Here is a 27,188-nt window from a genome sequence, read left to right on the forward strand (position 1 = left end):
AAACTTAAGGATGAAACCAATGACACGAAAAGATTCTTAAATCTTTAAGGAATAACACTTAAAATTTAAGGAAAAAATCAAACAATGTGGATACTCGGATATCGCCCGAATTAAAACTGTACTCATTGTAGGGAGCTCTCTATCTCCTGTACTAGAACCAAGTCCTAGCCATGTCAATTCTTTTTTGATATTCCAAGTCCCAAAATCAATAAGTTGTGAAAATCAAGATATATATATATATATATATATATTCAATGCACTTAGCCAAGTACCATGCACAAACAAGTCATGGAAGTCACATAAGGTATGCCTTAGGCATTCAAGCTATGATGGCATATTAAATATCATATAAGTAAATGTGTATACTAACAAGTCAAATCATAACTTCAATTCATATAATACTATCATGTGATCATAAAGCAAGGTCTAAATTATAAATTTGGCTAGAATTCAATATCAAAGCATAATTAACTTGATGAAAGCATAAAAGGGAATTTACTCAACTTAAAGGATTAAATTCTCAAGACTACAAGGCAATTCTAAATGTTCTACGAACAAGATATGTCAAAGGTCATGTCAAGGACTAATTTAATATTAAGTTACAAGTTCATTCCATACAAGATACAACCATGTGAATTAAATTCCATACAAAGGAAATAATTGAATATAAGTCTCAAAACTTATCCGATTATTCTCTATTTGATACACGTGAAAGAACTTGTCAAGGTAATCAAAACTATCAAGTTAGAAACTTAATCAAGTCCATGGAACCGTTGAATAGATTTTAATTAATTCATTTAATTAAAATCTCTAGATTTTGAAACTCATCCAAATGCTCTCAAATTAAAGTATGTTATTGAACATGTCAAGACGTAATTTAATAGCATAATAAAAGTGAATTCCATAAAAGATACAATCATGAGGATTAAACCTTCATACAAGAAAATAATTAAATGAAATGTTTCAAAACCTAATAAAATATTCTTGATTTAATATATATGAAAGTATATGGCATGCTCATCAACAATATCAAGTCAAAAATCTAATGAAGTGAATAATACACTTGGAATAAAATTAATTAATCTAATTAATTAATTATTACTAGATTTTAATATATCTCTGAATACTCTCAAATTCACATATGTTAAAGAGTATGCTAGGACTTAATTTAATATCACATTACATGTTGATTTCAAGCTTGATACAACCATATGAATTAAATTTTCATTTAAGAAAATAATTAAATAAAAGTTTCAATACTTGTCCAAATGCTCCCAATTTGATATATGCTAATAAACATATCAAGGTCTAATTTAATAGCATGCTACAAGTTTAATCCAAGCTATAACCAACTGGGAGAATTAAATCTTACACAAATAAATAATTAATTAAAGTTTCTAGATTTGATACAAAGGCATATAAATAGGTTGTATAAGCATGAAATACATTCAATACAATAAACATATGAACCTAAGACATCTCCTACCTCAATTTGAGATGAAAATCTCAATTCCCTACCGAAAGGAAAGTGCTCCGAATCTGACGATACTCCTAGGTTATGCCGAGGACAACGAGGGAAACAACTTTGACCTTTGAGGTACCATGAAAATCCAAGCCCGAACTCGAAACCCGAACTAAAAAATGGTCAGAAATGGATTCTAATAAGGGGGAAAGGTGCACCTCGCCAAGGCCTTCGATAAACGTTAAGACTCGAAGCAAATAACTAAGGGAAAAGAGTGGAGGAGAAGAAAAAATGGTGACAGCCCAAGGGGCTGCCATGGCTACTAGCCAAAGAGGGAGGAAGAAGGCTAAAATGTTGACTTTTTCATTTAGGGCATCCTATTTATAGTAAAACCCTAAAAATAGGGATGGCAAATTCCCCATCCCTGCCAGGGCCCCACCCCGCCCCATCCAGTTTATAGCGCGGATGGGGATCCTTTTAGCTAAACGGGGATGGGGATGGGGGCAAGTTATGAATCCCCGCTGGGGCCCGGGGCGGGGGCGGGGATGGAGTAAACCTGCCCCGCCCCGTCCCAATTAAGTGTGAAGTTACTAATATACTCTTACATATAATAATTTATTACTAAATTAGATTTATCATATATATGAAAATAATAAAAAAAATATGTTTTTTTTTTTAATAAAAAAAATTATGAGGCCGGGGGCAGGGGCGGGGCGGGGACGGGTATAAGGTGTCGGGGGCGGGGCAGGTAAGGGATTCTAACTAAATTTTAAGCGGGGATGGGGGCATGGATGGGGAATGAAAAATGCATCAGGGTTGGGGAATGGAATCCCCACCCCACCCCGCCCCATTGCCATCCCTACCTAAAAGTGCTCCGAACGGGCCCTGCCAGGTACGAAAAAATGGCATTTGCTCAGATACGCTTAAATGGTAAAACACCATGAACAAAAAAGAACCAAAATGAAAAAAAAAAAGAACAACGAAAGAAATGGTGTCGAAAACTAAGTCCTATGCAGAGAGATACGCCCCGAACAAGTTTGGCGGCAACCGGGGTAAAAAATCCCTAAAATTGGGGAAAACGACCAAAAGGGAATTCTTAGAGTACATGACTTGACAAAATGTGAAAATGAATCCTGTAGGAGGATCCAGGCTCAAAATGAGACATTTTGCAATAATTTTCATTAATTACACAATGGCCCCTATAAGAAAGGGTAACTGCAAAACTGGCCAGAATGAAAATATCTTCCAAAAGATAATTTCTTAGAAACCCTCAAAATAAAATATCTTCAAAAGATATTTATGAAAAATACCCCAAGAAAGAAGAAGGTTTCCGAAGAATCTTTACATCCATGTCCCTATGGACACCGAGAGCAACCAGAGTACTTTTCTACAAAAGTAAAGATACATACTTCGTGGAAACTGCATAGAATGAAGGTATGTGAAGTTAAAAACCAACTCCAAACACGAAAAGTGAGGTTGTGCCAAAAAAGTGACAATGAAGAAAAAGACGAAAATTGAATAGTGTCGAAAAACAAAAGTGTGGAAATAACGCGGTCTTAATAAGGAAGTTGTCAATCCAAATGAAAGAGTCTCGGAAACCATTTTTAAGCACTTGAGACGACACTATGAGACGAAAAACCGAACTCAGAAAAGAAAAGACAACGAAAAAAAAAAAATATTCGTAAAATTTGAGAAAAAGGACAGGAAGAAAAATGACCGGGTCATTACATTTGGCCTACCAGTGGATTTCCTAAAGTGTGGTAATAGCAATGGGTTAATGGGTTCTATTTTCATCAACCTTCCCATTAGAATAGGCAGGATTATACCAGTATAAGACATGAGGTAGGTCTCTCTGTGATAAAATGGGTGAACATATGCTTCAAGGGAGTTTCTTTTGATAAATATCCAAGCTACAACGTGCCTACAAGGGATACCAGTTAATTGCCACACTCTACAGCTGTATGTTCTTTTATCAATGTCAACTGCCTCACTAATACCATAACATTCAACCTTATACTTTTGATCACCAACATAATGCACCTTACACATTCTAGCTTGTTACTTAACTTTGTAGAGACTCTCTTGTATTTCTGGACATAACAAGCCACCCTGTGATAGCATCCACTCTCTCTTACATTGAAATCTTAGCATTAAGTGCCTTCTAATCCATTCTAACATGTATATTATTGGTTTATCCCTTGCTTAAAGGATGACTGCATTCCAACTATCACACATGTTATTAATGACAACATCATTTCTTAAAATGTGTGTGAAACCTGACCTTGACCACAATTCAATTGGCACCTTTTTCAACTACTCATAAGCTTCAACATTTAATTCCCTTATTTTCTTCATATGTTGCTCAAAATTTGCCTCTGTAAATGCTCTTGCTGCCTCCCATAATAGATTTTTTAATTGTTATCCTTTGAACCTGAGCTTGAAATTCTCATAACAATGTCTAACATAAAATCTATGGTCTGACCCTTCCATCACATTATCAAAGGTTTCCCCTAAACCTTGTATATAAGACAAAATAGTAGAATCAAATATTAAGTAAATAATACAAAAATTGAATACTTAAATACATGAATTAAATAATTAAATACACTATAAAATTGTACATTTTGTCTGTCAGATATAAAGGTTATACCATGGTAAGGTCCAACTACATCCATTAATTCTCCAATAAACCATTCCCAATAGTCTTTTGTCTCAGACTCCACTACTGCAAATGCTACTGGGAACATTTGGCCATTCCCATCATTGGCAACTGCACTCAATAGGTGTCCACCATATGGTCCATTTAAGAAGCAACCATCTACACCAGTTAGTGGCCTACACCCTTCTTTAAAACCAGTTTTCATTGCAGCATAACAAATGAAGACTCTTTGAAACCTTCTAACATTCTCAACAGTACTTGGCTCAGTTTCTAGTTTGACAACACTGCCTAGTTTGGTTCTTAATATCATATTACAACAATCTCTCATTTTCTCATATTGGTCTGCTTCATTTCCCTCAATCATTTCTAATACCTTCCTTTTGGCCTAGACACTTTGTGTTTGGACACATTAATGTCTATATCAGAAGCAATAGTGCTCTTAAGTGTGCCTAAAGGAATCTTTGGGTTTAATCTCAATTGTTCTAAGTATTGGTTTGCAATGTAGGAAGATGAGGCCTGTGCATTGGTGTGAAATCAAAGGCAATTTGTATGTTCTTGAACATAAGTCTTTACTATCAAACAATTTTCATCTTCTGGTTTGCTTGCATAGATCTTCCACCCACATTCAGCCTCGCAAACTATACTTACCCTATCTCCATCATTCTTTGTAAACTTTATATCAAACTTTCCCCTCAATGCCAACCTAAATCTTGAGTTGACGCAAACCTCATGGCTATTTCTATTTCCTTTTCTCCTAAATCCTTTGCAGGAATGTAATCTTGGTATATAAAACCATTATTAATTCCTTCATCATCTGACCAAACTAAATAATTATCTAAGCCTTCCTTATTTCCTACACTATTTAACAAAGGTGCAACAATGTACAACTTCACTTTATTAGTTTCCCTATGGTCATCATGCTCACAAAACATTCTGAACACATCCAAGTCACACTTTACTTCTCTAAAGTCTTGCCACTCATAGGGTACTTTGTAAAAAACTTAAATGATCACCCCATAACCTAACTTAGTTGTCATCTCTTGAATCTCAATAAATGACATCTTGTCAGGGTCAACTTTATCAAAGTGAGAGATATTTCTTCCTAGGTATGTCATAGGGCGTGATTTCTCAAAAACGCCCCCATGATGAAGTTCAATTGTGTACAAACCATCCATCTACAACAAGAAATTGCAATAATCAAACAGTGGTAACAGTTAGAAATAATACCAAATATTCAGTAGGAACAAGCACTACACTAATTAATTAAATAATGCAGAGACAATATAATTTAATAACAGAAAGACAAAATCAATTATTCAACAGTACCAATTTGAAAATTCAATAAATAATAGGACTACTACAGAACATACAACATTTGACAACATTTAAGTAAAATAGAGGGACCACCAATGATAGAAATTACTTTATAGTGATTCCTGCAAACAACATTTATAATTTTTTTTTCCAGAAGCAAAAGGAGACAACATTTACTGATGGAGACTACATATAAACATATTGTACGACATATTACCTTTCAACACTAAAGTACAACACATAAAAGGCATAAATAAAGCATCAAAAAATGAAAAAAAACACAACATATGCCTCAGGTCTGTCCCATCCTTTGAAAATGATGACTAATAGTTTGTTAAAAGCAAGAAAATAACACAAATCATTAGGGTATTACACTTTATCACAACAATCTTGTCTCAATATAAATCATTTACAATAAAACTAAAAAAATTATGGAATAAGGGTAAGAGCTTTACTGATTCAAAGTACTAGCTTTCGCATCAACACAGATCATTGGTCTTTGTAGCAACACAAATTAGTGGTTACGGTTGAGAGAATACTAAGTTGCAGAGCTCTGATAATGGTGTGTTTATGAGGCCTCTTGGTTGTGGGTTATATAATGGCACGATTGACGGGATAACAGATATCATATAACCCTATCTTCAAAGTTGTGTTATTGAATTCTTATTGCCCATTGGATTTCACTTTACAACTAAGCAATTTAAATGACTAATACTTTAAACTATGTCGTTTTAATTGAGGGTAATGTTGTCTTTTGGATTTTCTGGTAACTTTTGTTAAATTGATGAGGCTAAATGAAATCATTTGATAGTTTAAGGGGCTATAGTTCTGGGGGGTTACTTGAACACTTCAGTAGTTTAGGGGGGGTTTTCTGCACTTTTCCCAATAAAATATGCTAAATCTAAAATTTGAGAGCAATCAGACTTCGTTTAGGCCTCGAATAAAAATCTGGAAATAATTAACAGGCCTCCTAACAGATAAGAAAACGTGATTTTGGAGCCCTAAACGATGGTTTTCAACCAAATACCAGCATGTCCCACAAGATAAAGCTCATGGGTTTTTCTCAATGCGTCGTTTCTACCCAAAAAACACTATTGGTTTAGCAAAAATAGACTTATCAAACTGCTTGTCAAACTGTGCAGAATTCTATCCTACATCAATCCATCTACTTCAAAAAAACTCATCCTCGAGTTTAACTGCGAATAACATGAAGTATTTCCTACCACAAAATCATATTAAGGTGATAAGTGCACAAAACTTACTATTTTATACTCATTAATAAATATTAAATTAATATTTTCTATTAAATAAATGTTCTTATCCCTGCATTTTATGTTTTGTAGGGGCTGATTTCAAAATGAGAAGAGAAGAGACAAAAATGTGAGAAATTATGGTTGCAAAGAGATAAGAGTGTATTTATTGCTAAAGAAGAACTCTAGAAGTGTTGTAGGAGAGATGTTCTAGTGGATCACCAACTTTGAAAGAGGTCTCAAGTTCAAGACTTGATTCTAACACAATTACTTTATTTTTATACACAAAATTGGCGCTCCATCAAATCAGCGAAAATCATTTCAAATTGGAAAGTAGGAAGATTTTATGTATTTTTTATTTTAATTTCCAAATTCTTTTCTTTTTCCTATTTTTGATTTTTGATTTTAATTTTCAAATTCATTTCTTTTTCACTCCTAATTCCTCCTTTATACACTCTATAAATAAGGACATATGTAGAGGAGGTAAGGGGTTACAAAATAAAGAGAGCGAGAGTTAGAGATTTTATATTACATTGGATTCTTTTTCCTTATACTTCATTCTTTTATTCAATGAAAAACATCTTTATTTCTATGTTTTATTTTATTGTTAATATGTTAGCTAAAACACCTATTCTCCAGGGAAATATGAAGACAGACAGTCTCATAGACGTTGTAGATACCTAGGATATGTTGTCATCCCATCTGATGGCCCAAGAACGGGCTTCAAAACCTCATATGGCCTTACGCAAGAGACCAAAGTAAGGAAAATGCCCATTGCATTGTCTGCACAAGACTACATCATCCTCTTCTGGTACATGGATTGAGTATATAAATCAGAGTTCTTTATCCGTTAAAGCCACCCTAGTTGAATTTCTTTCATGTCTTGTTTTAATTTTTCTTTTAGAACATGTCTTTTATTCTATGTTCTTAAATTAACAAAAAAAATTAGAGGGAGAATTCTTCGTGATTGCCAATTACTGGTAATTCGTAGAATGCCTACTTCTATTTACTAAAGATATACCCGATTAAATAAAAAAAAAAACATAATGTTCTCTTGTATATAAGCAAGTATTGTTTAACTCTATATTTTCTTCATCTTTCTAAGTTGAAATTGGATTGATGAAGTGAATTGCTTACAAGAGGAAAATTGATAAGAACAAAAGAAATTTGTTTATATGGATCCGTGGTTGTGGATTTTCATCTCTCGAGACTTTTCCATTATTTGATTAAATATTGTTTAATTTTATTTTTATTTGTTTTATTTAATTTCATTATTAAAAAATTCAATAAATTGTTTTAAAATATTCTTTTCATCCTATAGATTTTGGTTTTGACTTTGAGTTCAGAATCTAACTTGAGAGTGGTCCAACCTTACTTATCCTATACCACATTTTATTAAGTATTTGCAAGTTTTTGTTATTTTTGCCAGAATTGTAGAGAACCAACCACAAAATCCACAAATCTACATTCGACATAAGGTTACATCAATTCCCTAAGAAGGAATTTAGTTACTCATGGAGAAGGAGGATATCATCATTGTTGTACAAATCTTCTCCATGGACCACCAAAAACTCCTTATGATCTTTTTCTTCAATCCTTAATGGTGTCTTCAAACCCTAGTCACCAATAACTAAGCAAGAAGAAGATTTCAATGTGTCTTCTCATCTTCTTTTATAGTGGAGAACAAGTCTCAATCCCCCTTGGACAGGCTTTACAACTTTTGGGGACAATTATGCCCATAAGGAAGCAAAGAAAAGAGGTTTTCCATCATTCCCGCAACTTTTGGAAACTTTCAGGATGTTTGTGCTCGAGCACTAGGTCTCAGTGCTCGAGCACAAGTTTCCAGTGCTCGAGCACTAAGCTTTGTGCTCGAGCTTTAACTTCTGAAATTTCCGAAGCATCTTTTCTTTGACACTTAGTTTTTTTCCTTATTTTCTTCAAGCAATGCTCGAGCACTAAAGAGTTGTGCTTGAGCACTAGGCAGTTGCACGAGCTCTGAGGACTGAATTTTTGCAAATCTACCCCGTTGAATCCTAAACTGGCATATTTAACGGCTCGAATATGCAATATTCAACTCTTATCACAAATCATTTCACACAATAAACTCTAGAGTGTAGAAAATTTCTACCCATATTTTGGTATAGCCTCCAACAGTCTCCAAGTGTACAATAGAAGTCGGGACTCTGCTTGCGAGTCTCCCAACATCCAAAGAGGAGCCGATCAAAAATCTGTCCAAAAGCTTCTAAGGATCAGACAAATGCGAGTCTCATTGAAAGAAAAAAGAAAGCACAAAAGGTATCTAACAAATTCAAAGAAAAAGTTTTTTAAAAAAGATACCTTTTGTGCTTTCTTTTTTCTTTCAATGAGACTTGCATTTGTCTGATCCTTAGAAGCTTTTGGACGGATTTTCGATCGGCTCCTCTTTGGATGTTGGGAGACTCGCAAGCAGAGTCCCGACTTCTATTGTACACTTGGAGACTGTTGGAGGCTATACCAAAATATGGGTAGAAATTTTCTACGCTCTAGAGTTTATTGTGTGAAATGATTTGTAATAAGAGATGAATATTGCATATTCGAGTAGTTAAATATGCATATGTTAATGTCTTAACAAATTCATATGTATGCATGTATAATACTTCTTATTTGGTTGTTGATAAAAAAATGCATGGATGGAGATATAAATATGGTATCATCATATTATTTTATGTAACATCTCTCATCATCTAATATGGTAATTTTATATTTATATGGGTCATTAAACTATAAATATATTATTCCTAGAATCATGTTTATCTAATACAAAGAGTAATATTTTATGAATATGTATTTTCTGAGCAATCATTTATCTTAGCATTGTATTCTTATAATGGCAGTGAAATCATATTTTCAAAAATAATAATGTTAAGTGATCCTTAGTATCATATTCACTAAGTAAAAAATTGTAATCAATGTTCTTAAAATAATCATGTCTGAAAGCAATATTATTCTAAAATAATATTTTCCAAATAAATAGCATTTTTTGAAAATTCTAAATAAAATATTTTTCTTATAGGTCATATCCTTCCAAATAAAATATTGTTGACATATATATATGTATTTATTTATTTTAAAATAATACTTTATTTAAAATCAAGATTAATATATTTTCATAAATAATATTTTCTACAAATCAAAAGTTTCTTACAAGCCAAATAATAGTAAAATCATATCCTTTTTAAAATCATATATTTTCCAAACAATAATATTTTCTCTTAAAATAAAACTTTCTTAAAAGAAATTTTTCTTAAAATAAAGCTTTCCAAAAAGCTATTTTTCTAAAATAATCCAAGATTTACTTTTTTATATAGATAATTGATTCCTAAATTAAATTAGGACTTAATCATAAGAAATTTTATATTTTATATTCTCTAAAGAAATTATATTTTCTAAAATATTATTTATTCTAAAGACCTATTTTCTAAAAAATCATGTTTTACTTGCCAATCATATTTTCTGAAAATCGATTCCTAAAACCATATTTTCTTAAATCATATTTTTTCTAAAAATAATATACTTTCCTAGAAAAAATGCTTTCTTTAAATATTAGCTTCCTAAAACATACAAGTTCCCTTATAAACATTTTTCCTAAGATAATTATTGAGTGCACATTGAACTACAAAACTCGTATGATTAAATATATATATTTATTAGATTCATTTTTTTTTTTCTTTTCTTAATAACACATGACTATAAAAATCATTGATCTTATTTTCTTATAGATATTTTAAATAAAGCATCTCTAAGTGTTAAAACTACACATATATTTATCTTTTGTATTGTAATATAGAAATAAGTTCATTGTGTTTTATAGATGTGTGGGGTGCCTAATACCTTCCCCATGCATAATAACCCATTAATTTGGTTTACGAAGACTAAACAGATGTCATAATATATTAGGGCCCACATTAGACTTGTCATGTGTCAAAATAATTAGATATTGTCTAAGTGGCGACTCGGAAAATTAGTAAATTGACCCGACTCCAAAAAATAATCATCAGCCGTAGCCACTCGCCGCGTTAAGCTCTTTTCTTCCCCATAAGTGTTTAATATAACCCCTTATGGTGAGGGCAAAAAAATCCAAGCGCGATAACTGGTGACTCCGCTGTGGACAAGTTTATGCTTATGTGGGTTTAAGCCTAAAATTATTTCTTTATTGCATTCCTTTTATGGCATCATATTGCATTTTATTTTATTTTATGATAATATGATCATATTCATTTTTGTTTCTACGAGGCATTTAACATAATGTCTTTCTCATATTATTATTATGTTTCTTACATATTTCACAAGTGCAAACTTAAAAGCCTTGAGAAACTAAAATCTCAAGAATATTATTTTTATTCATATTATTGAATATATTTTTTTTCTTTGAATATTATTGAATTATTTTTATGCTTTAATAATAATATTTCTTAAAAAAATAATATTTTTATGCCTTAAAAATAATATAATTATTAAATTCCTTGTAGAAAAAAAAAATATTTTTTTATGCTTTTATAATAATATAATTATTAAAGCATAAAAAAAAAAAATCAATAATATTCTGAGAAAAAAAAGTCAATAATATGAATAAAAATTATTCTTGAGATTTTAGTATCTCAAAGCTTTTAAGTATGGACATGTGAAACATGCATGTAAGAAACGTAATAATAATATGAGAAGACATTATGTTAAAAAAAAAATGAATATGATCATATTATCATAAAATTAAATAAAATGGAATACCATGCCATAAAAGGAATGCAATAGAGAAATAATTTTAGGCTTAAATCCACTTAAGCATAAACTTGTCCCCAGCAAAGTCACTTATGAGAAGAAAATGATCAACTTAATGTGGCCGATGATTATTTAATTGGAGTAGGGCCAATTTACTAATATTGGGAGTCGCCACTTATCAAAAGATTATGGTGTGCTAGGTCACCTATGATGTCTAACGGTTTTGAGACAATATGTAATTATTTTGACACATGAGAGGTCTAATGTGGGCCCTAGTATATTTTGATATCCGTTAGTCTTTGTAAACCAGATTAATAGGCTCGGGAGTTTGATTATGCATAGGGAAAATGTTACGCACCCCAAATATCTATGAGACACGACAACCTTATTTCTATATTGTATTCCGAAACATAAAAATATGTGTAGTTTTAACACTTAGAAATGCTTTATTTAACCTATCGATAAGAAAATAAGGTCAATGCTTTTATAGTCATGTGTTATTGTTCGCGCGGTTTTTGTTCCCTACGCCGGTCGATGGACTCTTCGCGGGCGTGCCAGAGTATTTGTACAAAATACCCAAAATATGTAATTGAACACCAGCCTATCCCTTTTTTCGATGGCTGACTCTCAAGCGATTGTGTGGGAGAGAGACTAGTAAGAACTCCCAGCAAGGTTCTTTTATGCCTTGTTTGTAGCAAGGACTTTTTAGAGTGTCTAAAGAAATGTAACGGCTGATGAATGTTTGAATGGATGGAATGGCCGAGTGAAGACAGGCGGCAAGAACTTAATCGATCGCCGGCCGAACGTGATGGCGAGAACTTAATCAATCGCCATCAGCCAAACACAATGGCAAGAATTTAATCGATCGCCACTGAAACGTGATAGCAAGAATTTAATCAATTGCCATTGAATTGAAAGCCTAACTAAAATTGCGTAATTAAATTGGCATAATTGAAATTGAAAGAAAGTAAATGGCTGAATCGAAATAGTTGACAATGATCTAATCAATTGCCATTAAATTGAAATAAAGAAATTGATAGGAAAAATGACGTAGAGTCAATTGAAAACATTTTTAGTTGAAATGCATGTTTTGTGGTGGTGCTGGACGGATTGGAATGGAATACAATACTTCTATTTATAGAAGTTCTATCTCAACCTATTCTCCTAATTAATTGCTAGAAAATCTCTTTTGCTTCAATCATTTTCTTTTGAAATTCAAACTGAGCTACGGCCCAACATTCCTCGCCTTCAATATCGATGCTCCAGTTTCAATGGGAAAGTCTTTACTGAAATCTCTCTTTTCCTTGATTTGCTTCACTTTGTTGCTGAAAATAAGTCGTATTCCAGTAGTCTTTCACATCTCTTCTCCTCTTGTTTCGTCTTACTTCAAATAAAATACCTTTGTTGAAGAAAATATTAATTGCTAAGAAGTCGGTAGAAAGCTGCTGGAAGATTGCTAGTAAGTTGCTGATTTTTAGCAACTTCTTTCTTCAAGTTTTGACTGAAATATTCCTTTAAATGGCTGGAAAACCATTTATAGCCTTGACCCATACGCTCACGTGGCTGCCCCTTCCTTTTTGAATTTCATTTCCATAAGGATTCAATTTCCTTTCTTATAACTAAATCCCTATCTTTTAGGAACTTAATTATATCACCTCAGCCAACCTCTCCCAATGTTCTATTTCTGATGAAATTTCCTTTTAAAATTAACACAAATCTCGGTTGTTTAGTAACAACCCTTTTGGTGAGGTGGCTGAATATATAGATATCCTCCTAAATCTTCTCCTACTATTTCTCCATTGGCCGACCATTCTTGGACATGCTCAACCCTTATCAGCTTCCCATTGGTCCACGTCGCTGCTGAAGTGGCTGCCAAGTTTTGGTGCCAACAAATGCCCCCTGAATTTCAAAGGCTTTTTATCACTTATGATACAAAGCGTTTGGAATTTGAATCGGCCTAAAATTGTAATTCAAATTTTAGTAATAAATCCTTTTCCCAACCACCTGCTTTAATGGTTATCTTTCCCAATTAAAGTGGCGACTACACTAATCCGCTATTACATCCAACAAGTGTTTAGCTTGATACCCTCTAATCCCTAAAATCATTCTTCTTTCCTTAAACTTTCTATCTCTGAAATTCTTTCTCGGCGAAATCGTTCCTGACGTCCTCTATGGCTCCTAAGAAAACTAAATCAACTGATTCCACCTCTATCCCTTAACCTTCCGATCCTTCAACTCATGGCAACATCATAGAAAAATCCCTAAAAACTCTATCTCCTTACAAATACTGTCTCAATACCCTTATCGATCTTCGTACTGACTTCAAAGGCTTAGGTCCTGCTCTCCTTGATGAAGCTCCTTCATCAATCTCACCTTTCTATCCTTCGGCCGACGTTCTTCCATTCCTTCAAACCTTCCCTCCTAATGAAAATGGCAGTTTGCCACACTTTCATTTCAGAACATGGCATAGCCCAAATGATGCTTGGATCAATTGGGTCGACCGAGTTGGAGCTGTGAAGGGAGAAATATGGAAGGATTGTGGCATATATGATGCCATTCAGCTAAGTAAAACTAACATCGCCCAAGACAGAGCCTTGATGATAGCAGCCAAGTTTAATTGGTCGACCACCACCAACTCCTTACACTTGAAGTGTGGCATGATGGCTCCAACCATTCAAGACGTGTGCTATCTAACCGGCCTCAAACCCTTTGGGATTGATGTAAGTACCTTATTGGTAGAAAATGATTCTCCTTTCATCTTCCCTTCAAAGCAAACTGGAACCAAATCATCTGAATCCTCTTATGGTAAATACTTAACTTCCACCATGGATCCTCGCGTCCCTGTGAATGATGCTGAATATATTGCCTTCTTGTTGGCGTGGCTGAACAAGTTTCTTCTATGCATACCGGCCTTTCAAGTCACAAAGGATTTCATTCATGTGGCTGTTGCCCTTTCAAGAGGTAAACACCTTGCTCTTGCCCCCTTGGTGCTTTCTCATTTATATAGAGGGATTTATGACTTGCTTACCTCCAACTTCGGACGCTATGGTGGTCCCCTCTGGTTATTTCAAATTTGGCTTCAAGTGTACTTTCCTGAGCTCGGACCTGTGGTAAGGCCTTCGGCCAATGACCCATTACTTTCTGTAAGTTACGCATCAGCCGTACCTAAATCCCATTCGTTTGGAAATTGCTTCAATTTCTTTTACTCCGGTTGTGAACAGAGGACTATCAGCCAATTCCTTCCATTTTCTCATTGCTCACAAGCACCTCGATGGCTAACTCCTCCTCAAGGAGTGTCTACCAAAAAATCAGCTGATAAGCATTCGGCCATGTGGGCTAGTTTCTTACTTTCAAGAGACCTTCACTTCAACACTGGCCCTCTAGGCACAGTAAACTCAAAAGTTGGAGTTGAGTTCTACAATCCAAACCAACTTGCTAGGCAATTTGGTCTGACTCAAATGATCCCCATGCCCCCTTATTTCTCTTTCAACAAAAACTTCCATAGGCGTGTGGTATTTCCAGATGACTCCCATGTAAAGAACGTGTCCTCCCGGTTCTCAAATCTGCAAGCCGGATTCCAATTCCAACCCTTCATCAAAAATCCAGCCTCAGATTCTAGTTTTGATCAATGGTGGTCTTCTTACATTACTTCTACAAGGACGGCTGATAGCCAGTCCCTTGTTGTTAAAATATTGGAATCTTTCAAGTTCATATCTGTGGCCTTTGAAGGGGCATTCGTAATTTCCCGGGCCGTTACCCCAAAGAAGATGCCTCAAAAAGATCCTCCCAAAGATAAAAAACAAACGGCCAAGAAACTCCCTTTCTCTCAGCCAACAGATGCTCCAACAAGGACCAATAAAGAGAGAAAAGCTAAGGCCAAAGCCACTGTTAGCCTCCTCAAGGGTACGATCTTCCTTTATATATATATATATATATATATATATATATATATATATATAAACTTTTAATTGAAATTCTCTTACCCCCCCCCCCCCCTTTTTTTCGCAGATTCAGACAGTGGAACTTTATCAGCCTCGCTTAATCCAGAAGACGTTGAGCCCCAAGATGATGAGATTTCCTCCAGCCAACCTCCTCAGCCTTCAATAACTGAATCAGCCATCATCCCTGATGTTCCTCCAATTCCTCCAGAGGTAAAATTTTTTTTTTTTTTTTTTTTTTTTATCTATTAACATACAAAGATAATCATATCGGCCCAATTGTTAAAATACTTAGCCAATATTGATTTCTAATTCTCGGCCACAACTATTATTGGCCGAGACAAACTTTAATAAAGCTTCCATCTCCAGGGAAAAAGAAAGAAATCAACTGCTCATGGCACTTTAAAAAGAACAAGATTGAGCAAACGTAAGAAACATGAAGTGGAAGAAAATCTAGAAAGCCTTCATCCTACAGAAGACGTGGCCGATGATCCCGTAATTAATGTGGCTGACACTCCTTCTGATTATTCCTCAGATGAAAAAGAGGTAAAGATAACTGTACTTGAAATTTCCAAACTTTTCAATTAATATGGTCCTTAATTTCTTCTCTTTTGCAGCAATCTCCTCTTCTTGACTTGGTCTATAGCCCAGTTAGAAATTTCAGCCCTCTGAAGGATTTTCATGATCCCATTGAGGTGCCCTTCAATGTTCATGTCACTCCTGCTAAAACTTCATCCCAGGGAGATAGCACAGCGGTTCAGTCAGAATTTCCTCCTCCAGAAACCAGTCATCAGCCACTCTTAGTGACAGACATAGCCGAATCATCTAAGGTATTGACTATCTCATGTCCCAAAAAAAAAACAAAACTTAAGACTAATCTTTCCTCATTTTGTCAGGTTGTGTATGAGAAAACTCAAATTATTCCTTTATTTCCTCCACAAAAAGTTCCTGCTTCATCTCTATTGGCCTTGAGCAATTTTTTTAAGGATGTGGTGGCTTCAGTGACCAAAGAGAAAGAAAGTGAATCTTCTGGAGCCACCCCAGTCACTTCAACCAATATCCCTATACAATCCTTAGAAGAGACCAAAAAATCTTTACTTGAGATCTTGAAAAGAGATGCTGCTGATCTTCCTAATTTTGAAAGTGAGCTCACAACAGTGCTTTCTACACTCAGCCAGTACCCAGACTTTCCAGTTGATCTTCAAGCCACTATTACTACCTTTAAAGGCCAGCTACCAACTCTGACCGATGATATTTTCCAAGCCAATGAATCAATCAACCAATTCAACAAGAGTAAAAACAGGAAGGATACCCTTGCTAACCAATTGTTAATTCAAGCTTCCTCCTTTGAAAGAGTGAATACAGAGTTCATCGGCCTTGAGGAAAGAGAACATGTCCTTCAGAAAGAGATTGACCAGATCCATGCTCGTAAGGCCATCTTGTCTGCTGAAGCTGCCACATTGCAGTTTGAAGCTCAAGACCTTGCTCACGAGCATGCAAATCTTCGTGGAGAATTACCTCAATTGGAAGAGTCAAAGAGGCAGGCCATGGTGGCCTTCAATCGGTCCTTAGTTATTTGGGCCGATTTCAAGGAAAAATTTGCAAACATATGAATTTTTTTTATATTAGCTTCCTTTTGTGGCCATCTTAATGTATGATCTTTAAATGATGTAATCTTTTACACTTCAATGAATAAATGGCCTCTTTTGTTACTCCAAACAAGCATCAACATTTTAGCGAGAAAGAATTTATTAAAATAACCAAATTAGCCTAGAAAAATAGGCCGATTTTTATTACATAAAGGTATACATGGTCAGCCATAAGTACTGGCTAACACTAATTTTCCCTTTCAAAGATTGCCGGTACGTACCTCTTGAGGTACTTGCCATTAATGGGATAGTCATGTAATCGGCCACTGAAATACTTCAGCCTATATGCTCCTCCACTTAAGACTTGATGGACTAAGTATGGCCCTTCCCATTTTTGGGACCACTTCCCATATTTCCTATCGACTTTACCCACTGGCAAAACAACTTTCCAAACCAAATCTTCTTCAGCAAAAGACTTAGGTTTTACCCTCTTGTTGTAGATCCTCATCACTTTCTTCTTGTGAGCTATGATATGATCCAAGGCATCCCTTCTAAATTCATCCAAATCTTCCAATTCTACCAACATTGCTTGAGTATAATCAGCTGGAGTTAGATTATTTTGAAAAGCAACTCTGGCTGATTTAACCTTCATCTCCATAGGCAGAACAACATCATGACCATAAGTTAACATGTATGGTGTAACTCCTGTGCCTGTTCTTTTTGAGTTCCTATAGGCCCATAAAGCTTCAGACAAAGTCTCATGCCACCTTCTTGGCTTATCTTTGATCATTTTTTCAATGATCTCAATTAGAATCTTATTTGAAGATTCGGCCTGGCCATTTGCTTGAGCATAGTATGGCATAGAGGCTGACATATGAATATTCATGTTGTGGCCGAATTGTAGTACATCAGTTGCCCTAAATACTGTTGCATTGTCTGAAACAAGTGTTTCTGGAATCCCAAATCTGTGGATGATGTTTTGCTTCATGAAATTAATCACTGTTTGCTGATCAACCGCTTTGTAAGCCTTGGCCTCAACCCATTTAGTAAAATAATCTGTGGCAACAATCACCTAGTGATGGCCTTCGCTTGATGGTGGATTAATTTTACCAATAAGGTCAAGGCCCCAACCTCTGAATGGCCAAAGTTTAATTATTGGCTGTAATTCTTTTGCTGGTACATTTTGAATCGGCCCGTGTCTTTGACAAGCTTGACAACCTTTTGAGTAATTTATGCAATCTTTCCTCATTCTCGGCCAATAATATCCATACCTGCGAATCAGCCATCTCATTTTAATCCCAGCTTGGTGAGCCCCACAGCTGCCCTCATGTACCTCGGCCATAACCTGAAGTGATTCCTCCTTGCTTATGAATTGTAGTAAAAGCCCATCTTCTAACCCTTTTCTGTATAGATCCCCATCTAGAAGCACAAAGTTGATCGCTTTTCTTTTAATACTTCTATCAGCCTTGATGTTTGGATTTCGAAGGAACATTATAAATGGTATCCTCCAGTCATCGTCGGCCAAATCTTCTACATCAATTGTCCAAGTATCAAACATAGTATTTCTCAATTCGGCCGATGGCAAAGATCTTCGTGTTATCTTTATCAACTGCTCTTCTATTCCGACTGGTACTCTTATTCCTGAGGCTGCTTGGGCCATGCTGTTGGCCTCCTTATTCTGCCCTCTCGGCCAAAACTTAAGTTGAACATTATCAAATTGATTGATTAATGAAGTGGCCAGAGAATGAAACGGCCTTAATTGCCAACTTAGGCACTTAAAATCTTCAGAAATTTGGCTAAGGACTAAGTTTGAATCTCCCAAAATCTTTACATCTCTAACAGCCATTTCAATTAAAATCTCCAGGCTGATTATAAGCGCTTCATATTCGGCCTGGTTATTTGAACATTTAAAATCTAAAAAGAAAGAGAATGAAGCCTTTCTGCCAGCTGGCAAAATAATAACAATACCTGCTCCTGCTCCATCAGCCGTGCTTGATCCATCAAACATCAAGATCCAAGGAGTCAAGAATATAGCTGATGACTCCAATTCATCATAAACCCATGGATCAATATCAGTTGAAGGATGATCGGCCAAAAAATCAGCCAGAACCCTTCCTTTTACTGATTTTTGTGAGACGTAGATAAAATTGAATTCCATCAAAGCCAAAGCCCACTTACCTACTCGGCCAGTGATCAATGGCCTTGATAGCATATACTTGATCACGTTAGTCTGACAAAGAATGTAAACATCAACAGGCCGCATGTATACTCTCAACTTCATTGCCGAATAATACAAAGATAAACAAAGCTTCTCAATTGAGGAATATCTGCATTCTACATCAGTCAGTATTCTACTCAGGTAGTAGACAGCCTGCTCCTTTCCATGTTCATTGTCTTGTGCAAGCATACTACCAATTGATTCTTCTGCAGCCGATAAATAAAGCTTTAACGGCCACTTCTTTCTTGGAGGCATTACAACCGGGGGGTTTGCCAAATACTCTTTTATTTTGTTAAAGGCTTTCTGATGGGATTCGTCCCAATGAAATTTCTCATGTGACTTTAATTTCACTAAAGTCGAAAAGACATGCACTCGGCCAGCATGGTTAGAAATAAATCTTCTAAGAAAACCTACCTGGCCGAGGAACCTTTGCACTTGTTTTTTGTTGGCTGGGGCCCTAGCATTTATAATAGCTTTGACCTTGTTCTGATCAACTTCAATACCTCGTTTATGTACCAAGAACCCCAAAAAATTCCCGGCTGAAACTCCAAATGCACACTTCAATGGGTTCATTTTCAATTTGTGAATCCTCATCCTTTCAAAGGCCCTTTTCAAGTGTTCCAAATGCTGTCTCTTGGCTGATGATTTCACAACCACATCATCTATATAAATTTCCATGAATTGGCCAATCATATCATGAAAGATAGAATTCATTACCCTTTGATAAGTAGCCCCGGCATTTTTTAGGCCAAATGGCATCACAATCCACTCAAAAGTACCAATTGACCCAGGACATCTAAAGGCCGTTTTATGAACATCCTCCTCGGCTAAATAGATTTGATTATAACCTGAATGGCCATCCATAAAAGACAATATTTCATGCTTAGCGGCCGAATCAATAAGTTGATCGGCCACAGGCATTGGATATTCATCTTTTGGAGTGGCATTATTTAAATTGTGAAAATCCACACAAACTCTAAGTTTGCCATTCTTCTTCATTACAGGAACAACATTAGACAACCATTCAACATACCTAACTGTTCGAATAAATCCTGCCTTAAGAAGTCTTTCAATTTCTTCTTTAATTTTGAGCATTACTTCCGAAGACATCCTTCTTGGTGGTTGTTTATATGGCTGAAAATCTTTCTTGATCGGTAATCTATGTTCTACCAATTTTCTAGACAGGCCAGGCATCTCTTCATAACTCCAAGCAAAGCAATCCTTATATTCATTTAATAATTTAATCAAATCGGCCTGGAATTTAGGCTCAAGCAAAGCACTAACAAATAATGGCCGATTATCTTTTTTAGTACCAACATTTATTTCCAATAAAGGATCTTGCACCTCTGCTTTATTATCTTCCATCCTGGAAGGGGCTGACTCCAAATCTTCAAGTTGGATTACATCCAGTTTTTCGAAACCTTCTTCAATTATATCGGCCGTGCTGGCCGATACCTCTTCATATAGTTGTTCTTCTCTGGCCAGTCTCTTCTCAGCCAGATATGCTTTCAGTCTGATGCAAGCGGCCCTGAAAGCTTGCCGCTTCTTTTCTTCATTGGTTTTATGATCCATCAGTAACATCTTCAATGTCCTTGATGGTCGACCTGAAAATATCAATTTTCGGCCGAGCTGCTTCTGACAATAATTCTTTAATATCAGCATTAATTAAATTCTTCTTCATTGTTGCCGCTGCTGGTCGTCCCATCCTGTTAATGCCAATAAATTTGATAGGTACAATAGTTTCATCATAAAGTGCAGCCTCAGCCGAATACACCCTAGCTATAAAGGGTTTGTTATCGGCCTCAACAATTTTTACCTCATTTCCGTCCCAAAAAATCAACATTTGATGCAAGGTTGATGGAATGCACATGTTAGGATGAATCCAATCTCGGCCTAAAAGGAGATTATAGGCCGCGGTTGAATCAATGATAAAGAAAGCCGTAAAGGATGTCTTACCGCCAATAGTAATTTCCAAAGGTAGAATACCTTTGGTGTTACTAGATCCTCCATTAAAACCACTGATGGCCACGTCGGTTGGAACTACATCATCCATGGTTTTACCCAATTTATTCAAAGTAGTTGATGGAATGACATTCACCACCGAACCATTGTCAACCAAAACCCTATTGATTGGCTGACCCTCAACCCATACTTTAACATACAACGGCCTCAACTGCTATGTCATGGACAAAGGTGGTTTTTCAAAAATGATTTTATCGGCCTTAGATGGCTGATCCTGAGAGATCAATCCTATCCCGGCCGATGAACTTGTCGAATCGTCCTTAATTTCTGAAGATTCAGCCTTTTCTTCCTGCTTGGCTGACTCAACATCCCTATTCATCGTTGGTTCTATCCTTGCTTCAAACACAGACGGCAAAACAAATACCATGTTACAATTTACCTTGTCCGGGAGAGAACCAAAACGAATTCTGTACTTGGCCGCATGCTTTGGATCCTGGTCTGGCTGATCATCTTTTTCTTCATAAAAGCATGCCTTATTCTCAAAGGATGTAGCGACCTCCATGTCTTCAGCCACCACTGGTTCATTTTTCCTTTCTAGTTGATCATGGTCGATCTTGTCCTCCTTCCTTTTGAGTTCTGCATTTTTCCTTTGCATCCTCCTTTTTTGGGTACGTGTGGGAGGCTGCTTAGGAAACTTTGGGTGACTTACTCGAGTCCATCTGCCATGGTCAACCAAAGGAGGTCTAACCGTTCTTACACGGCTAGATTCTTCTCCTTTTTGAACCCATATTTCTGACTGAATTGTTGGTTTCCTTTTGAAACTAGGATAAAAATATTGTTCTGGCAGGACTCTATAGGCCACCGATGACTGAATGATTCTCACTTCCCTCGGCCCATTTTCTCTAAATATTGATCGATTAATTTCTTCGTGATTCTGTCTAGGCTGATGGCCTAACCTTTCATGGACACTGTGCTTTCTGGTTGATTGGAAATAGCCCCTCTTGTCTGAGTCATTCCTTTGGCCTTTGCAATTTGGACAACAACCATGGTTGATGAGGGCAATTTGAGCTTCTCTTAACTGAATTTCCAAGTCCATAACTTTCTGCTCATCATTACTGGCCGATGAACTACCAAGAACTTTTGGTAATCTTTCCTGTCTACCATTATCAGCGGCTTTTTCAGTTGCCAGGCTGATTATATTGGTACTGACAATATTAGGAAATGGATCGCCATCGACCCCCATTACATCTGGCTTCTTTTCAGGGAATTTCAATACACCTTCATCGATAGATTTCTGCAATACATTTCTAAATACATAACAATTGTTAGTAGTAACAAAAAGTCCTGTCCCTAATATGTCCATCAAATGTTTGCTCACTACTACCGTAATATGGTACTAAGTATTAAGTTATTTCATTTCAAAAGCGTGAGATTTTTTAGTTATCCAATCCATTATTAGTTTAAGTAAGAATAAAAGTGTAGTAAGAGGTGCCTCAATATATTTTGAGATCTTAGGCGAAAAATATAATAGCAGCCTTTTATTATATTACATGTTAATAGATTATTTGTAATCAAATTTTGTTAAATTATCTTTTTCAATATATAATATAGTCAATTCAATCGAATCCAATTAATCTTTCTTGTAACATAATTGATCTTAGATACTATTGTATCAACTTTAATTTTAAAAATTTCCATTTTGTTGCATTGTCAATAATATTTTGTAAGTAATGCATGTATTAAGAAAAGAATCTAGTCTTCTGGTGTACTTTAACAGTGTTTGTTTCTATTCATAAAATTTCTTTTCAAACTTTTATTTTTGTAACTAAAAGCACTCATGGTGGTTTAAAAAGAGTTTTAAATTAAGACAATATTTTCTCAACTTATCATCATCTAATAATTTTAATTTTTAAAATAAAACAAAAACAAAAAATATCTTTATATATTTTAAATTGTTCAAACCTACTATGAAATGAAGAAGTAACTTGGTTGACTATATATATAAAATAATGGATCCTAAAAGATTATTCGGCTAATTGATTTGGATTATCATCTGCATTCTTGTAAAATTGTTTTTTTCCTACAAGTAATGAAAAAGAAGGGAAAAAAATGTGAGAAATAAAGTAAAATTAAAAAATAAAGAAGATACAAGTATAAAAAAAGAATAAGGGATGTTTAACAAATTCACACAACACTACAAGAGCATGTAAATGCATATTCAATAATAAGGGGTAAGGGCCATGTAATGTAATGATAGAAGTAAAAAAAAAAAAAACGAACGTGAATGAGGAGTGGAGAATGACGGAAAAAAAAAAAAAAAAAGGTGATATAAAGATAGAAATCGTTTGGGTCTATTATTAAATTTTATTTTATTTTATTTTATTTTTCCTGAATGGGATAATTATTAAATGTTTATTGGTAGGGTATAAAAATAGAAGGGAAATTTATTAAATGTCTATTGGTTAGGATCTAATAATATAAGGTATTTTTATATAGGGAGGTTATAATATATGGAAATAAAAAAATTTAGAGCATTTTTATTGGCTGGAGTCAAATAATAGAAAAAGTAAAAAATTTATAACCTTATAATATAAAGAAATAAAAAATAAAAAAAAAAATATTTACTAACGAGATGATTCGAAGCAGTGTCTTAATTTAAAAATAATAATAATAATTGGAAAGACTATTTTAACAATTAATATATTAGAAAAAAAGTTGAACATTAAAGTAATCCATGGTCTTGAAAGATGAATCACTCCAAGCCTAAAAAAAAAGCCACTACTCTTCCTTTCTCTTTCCTCTCCTTTCCTTCTGTCAATTTAGCCAAACACAATTGAGGAAACAGACACACCAACCAATTTTCGAGAATATTTTTAATCAATATACAACAGTTGAAATTGTAAACTTTTGAACTAACTTGAAGATGTTATATTTATATTGATGGATGGATAGATAATTTTTTGTTTTTGGAGGGGTGCAACATGGTTAACAATCAATTTTTAGTGAGCATCCTCGTCAAATTCTAGTGGAAAATTTACTAGAAGACAATATTTCTGGTTATATTCTAATTTCTTAAATCAAATTGTTTTTCAAATCCATATAAAAGAAAAGAAAATACATAATCATTATTTCTTAATTATATTTCAAAGAGTAATGTTACAAGAACTGGTCAGTTTTTCTTTTTGAAGACTTCATTTAACACTATCCAACAAGGACTCTTCCTCACTTATGGATAAAAATTAATTCTCTATTGTCTTTAGGTGTTTATCTCCATATTTGCCAGTCACTAACAGAACATATCTTCACACACACACACATATATAATAATAATATTATTATAGTCCCCATATATCTATTATACAAAATGGGACTCAATTACCTTTTGCTGTGGCCTTATTTAGGGCAAGAGAAGAAATCTACTTGTTAGAAAAAGCATCCATCAACTGCAGTGCCATAAATTTAGAAGAAAAACTAGCCAACAACACACCAAAGAAGAACATCATCTTGTCCAAAAGCAAATATCTAATGATTCACATACTTGAATTAGTTGACATTGAATCCTAAAGTCACAGTTCTGATTTCATAACTACAGATTATTCAATGACCTAAAAGCATTGGGAAAGAGTACACTGTTTTTGATAGTCTATTGGTTTATATCACCAAAGCGTATGCAATCAAAAACACGACTGCAAAAGGATCATGTTGAAGATACTCTTGAAACCTGCATCCTGACCGGTGCTTGAAGTTCAAGATAATAATCATCTATTTCTATTCGTTCGTTGAACTAGAAACGGTTTGAACGTCATCAGCACTCCAATTGCTACAATGACATTCAGGATGAAGAAAATCATCTGGTCACCTGCATAGATGATAATTAGTATAGTTATCAGATGGATATAGAATGCTAGCCCGGTACAGAAAATGGAATAATAAAATATCATATAGAAATAAACATTGGCTGCGTACTTCATAGATCTATTATAATTGTTTGGGTGATCCAACATTACTTTAGATACCAATAGGTAATCAGCAAAAGTCAAAAAATGAATATCTGGCATTACAAGGGGAAAGTCGACTTAGGATAGATTTACTGAAACAGAATAGAATGTGATACTTGATGCATCCACATACGATGCCATGTTTTGAAACCGATGAAAGAAAAAAAGATAATTGCCAATGGAAATGCTTTGTAAACACAAGTCTTTTTTGTACAAGAGATATGGAAAAAGGAAGAACAACTTCCCCATTGTTCAGAACTTTCTCTAATGGCAATGTTTAGGATTAATTTTGTACATCTATTCGTTAAACCCACTATGTGAAGGGGGAACCTTCAAGTAGTAAGTTATGGACATGATAACAAAAAGGTCTCCAAATTTATACAACAACTGTGAAGAAATTACCTGGAAGAAATGCAGCATATTGACGTGCTTGTGCCCAGGAAAATCTGCATCAACCAAATTCAACTAAATAAATGAATGATTAATATTGAAGAAATAAAAAGATCAATAATTTGCAACATAACTTGTTATTATATAGCACTTGTGCTATATATTTTGACAAACTAAAAATGGTGTACGCAAAAAGTATAGTGACTGTAGTACATTAGCATTATTTTGAAAGGACGTGCCAATAAATTAATCTTATACTGTTCAGAGAACTAAAACCATGCCAGAATTGTTTTAATCCTTATAGTATGTTTCTGTTGTTATAAATTCTGCATTTCATAATAACAGTAGATGGTGGTAGTTTCTCACATATATATGTACGATGGATATAGGGATGAATGGAGGCTCTGCTTGGTTGAAAACCAAGGAGAACAGAGAGAGAGAGCGCCGCGCGGGGGGGGGGGGGGGGGGGGGGGTGGGGGGGTGGGGTGGGGGGATGGGGTGGGGGAAGGTGTGAATAGGATGGTGTGAAGAGGCAGTATGGGCCAAGGGCTGTGAGTTCCAACATGAGGCGAACTAGGGGTCAGATCCCCAAATCTTATACTGTTCTTGCCTGGAATGAGGTGGGATGCCTTCTATTGGCTAGGTGAAAAGAAGATCTTTCATCTCATGGTATTATCATAACCAGCATTTTTCTAACAAAACAAAGTGCTAATGCATTTTTAACAAATCAAAGTACTAATGCTACAACCAGTCCATATATTGTTAAGCTTCTATATATTCTAAAGTACGCTGAGTTAGAAAAAGGTTTGATCAAATAAACATGAATAACATTATCAGTCAGGTGGAAGCTTGCTGGAAAGCCAACACTTGCCAGCTCAGCCTAGGAGAGCAAGGGAATAATCTAGAGATAAGAAGCACGGACACTTTTATGAAGGTACGGTGTCCGTGTCCGACACCATATCGGACACTGACACTCCAATGACACTCCTAGATACGTGTCTGACACATCATGGCCATGTCCATTATTTAAAAATAAATTTTATAATTTCAGACACTTGGCCGACACATCTTGGACACTTAGTCGACACATCTCAGACATTTGGTGTTAGCATTTTTAGGATTCTAGCATAATGTGATTGGGAAATTTCGTAGAACAAAACTCAATGGTAATTCAATGTTTATGTTTTTAGCGAGTGAACTAGAAATAGTTAGTTAGATGAGATTATGTGTGAAGACTATGCTTGTTGAAAAAAGCTACATAAAAAGGGCAAAAAGGTACAAGATCATCTACAAAGGGCAAAACACTCCAATTTCATCTAGAAGGTCAAGGATGTCATCTTCTCAAGTCAGAGCTTAAAAAGGTAAGAATCACATTTGATATCATCTATCACCAAACAGTCTTCCTTTCCCATGGAAGACTGTTTGGTGTTCCAAGGCCCCCCTCAAGGTAGCCTTCTTTGCTTGGACATCTGTCTTGGGGAAGATTTTGACCCAGGATAATTTGAGGAGAAGGAATCAGGTGGTGGTCAACTGTTGTTACATGTGCCTAATGATGAGAAGACGGTGGATCACCTTCTTTTGCACTACACCATGGCTAGGGACTGTTGGGATTTGATGCTTGGTTTGTTTGGGATTCAGCAGGTTATGGCTAGA

General features: G+C 35.1%; 2 protein-coding genes across 4 annotated transcripts in view; both read right to left on the reverse strand.

Annotated features, from left to right (window-relative positions):
* Positions 1-17,214: 17,214 nt before the first annotated feature.
* Positions 17,215-20,757, reverse strand: LOC132301632 (uncharacterized). Its single transcript, XM_059798871.1, has 4 exons — positions 20,499-20,757; positions 18,808-20,381; positions 18,239-18,663; positions 17,215-17,932 (listed from the first exon to the last, which is right to left on the reverse strand). Exons 1-4 carry the CDS (start codon positions 20,755-20,757, stop codon positions 17,215-17,217), a joined length of 2,976 nt encoding a protein of 991 aa, XP_059654854.1.
* A 3,894-nt stretch (positions 20,758-24,651) lies between these two features.
* LOC132300583 (protein ZINC INDUCED FACILITATOR-LIKE 1-like) overlaps positions 24,652-27,188 on the reverse strand; it is a 65,209-nt gene continuing 62,672 nt past the window's right edge. For all 3 annotated transcript variants that reach the window (XM_059797742.1, XM_059797743.1, XM_059797741.1), the window contains 2 exons: positions 25,548-25,591; positions 24,652-25,006 (listed from right to left, as the gene is read on the reverse strand). In XM_059797742.1, the coding sequence (XP_059653725.1) occupies positions 24,906-25,006; positions 25,548-25,591 (145 nt within the window). In that variant the 3' untranslated portion in view covers positions 24,652-24,905. The remainder of the gene's footprint in view (positions 25,007-25,547; positions 25,592-27,188) is intronic.

The sequence above is a fragment of the Cornus florida genome, unplaced genomic scaffold, assembly GCF_030987335.1.
Source record: "Cornus florida cultivar Cherokee Brave unplaced genomic scaffold, ASM3098733v1 CherokeeBrave_3.0.0_Hap2_Chr03, whole genome shotgun sequence".
NCBI lineage: Eukaryota > Viridiplantae > Streptophyta > Magnoliopsida > Cornales > Cornaceae > Cornus > Cornus florida.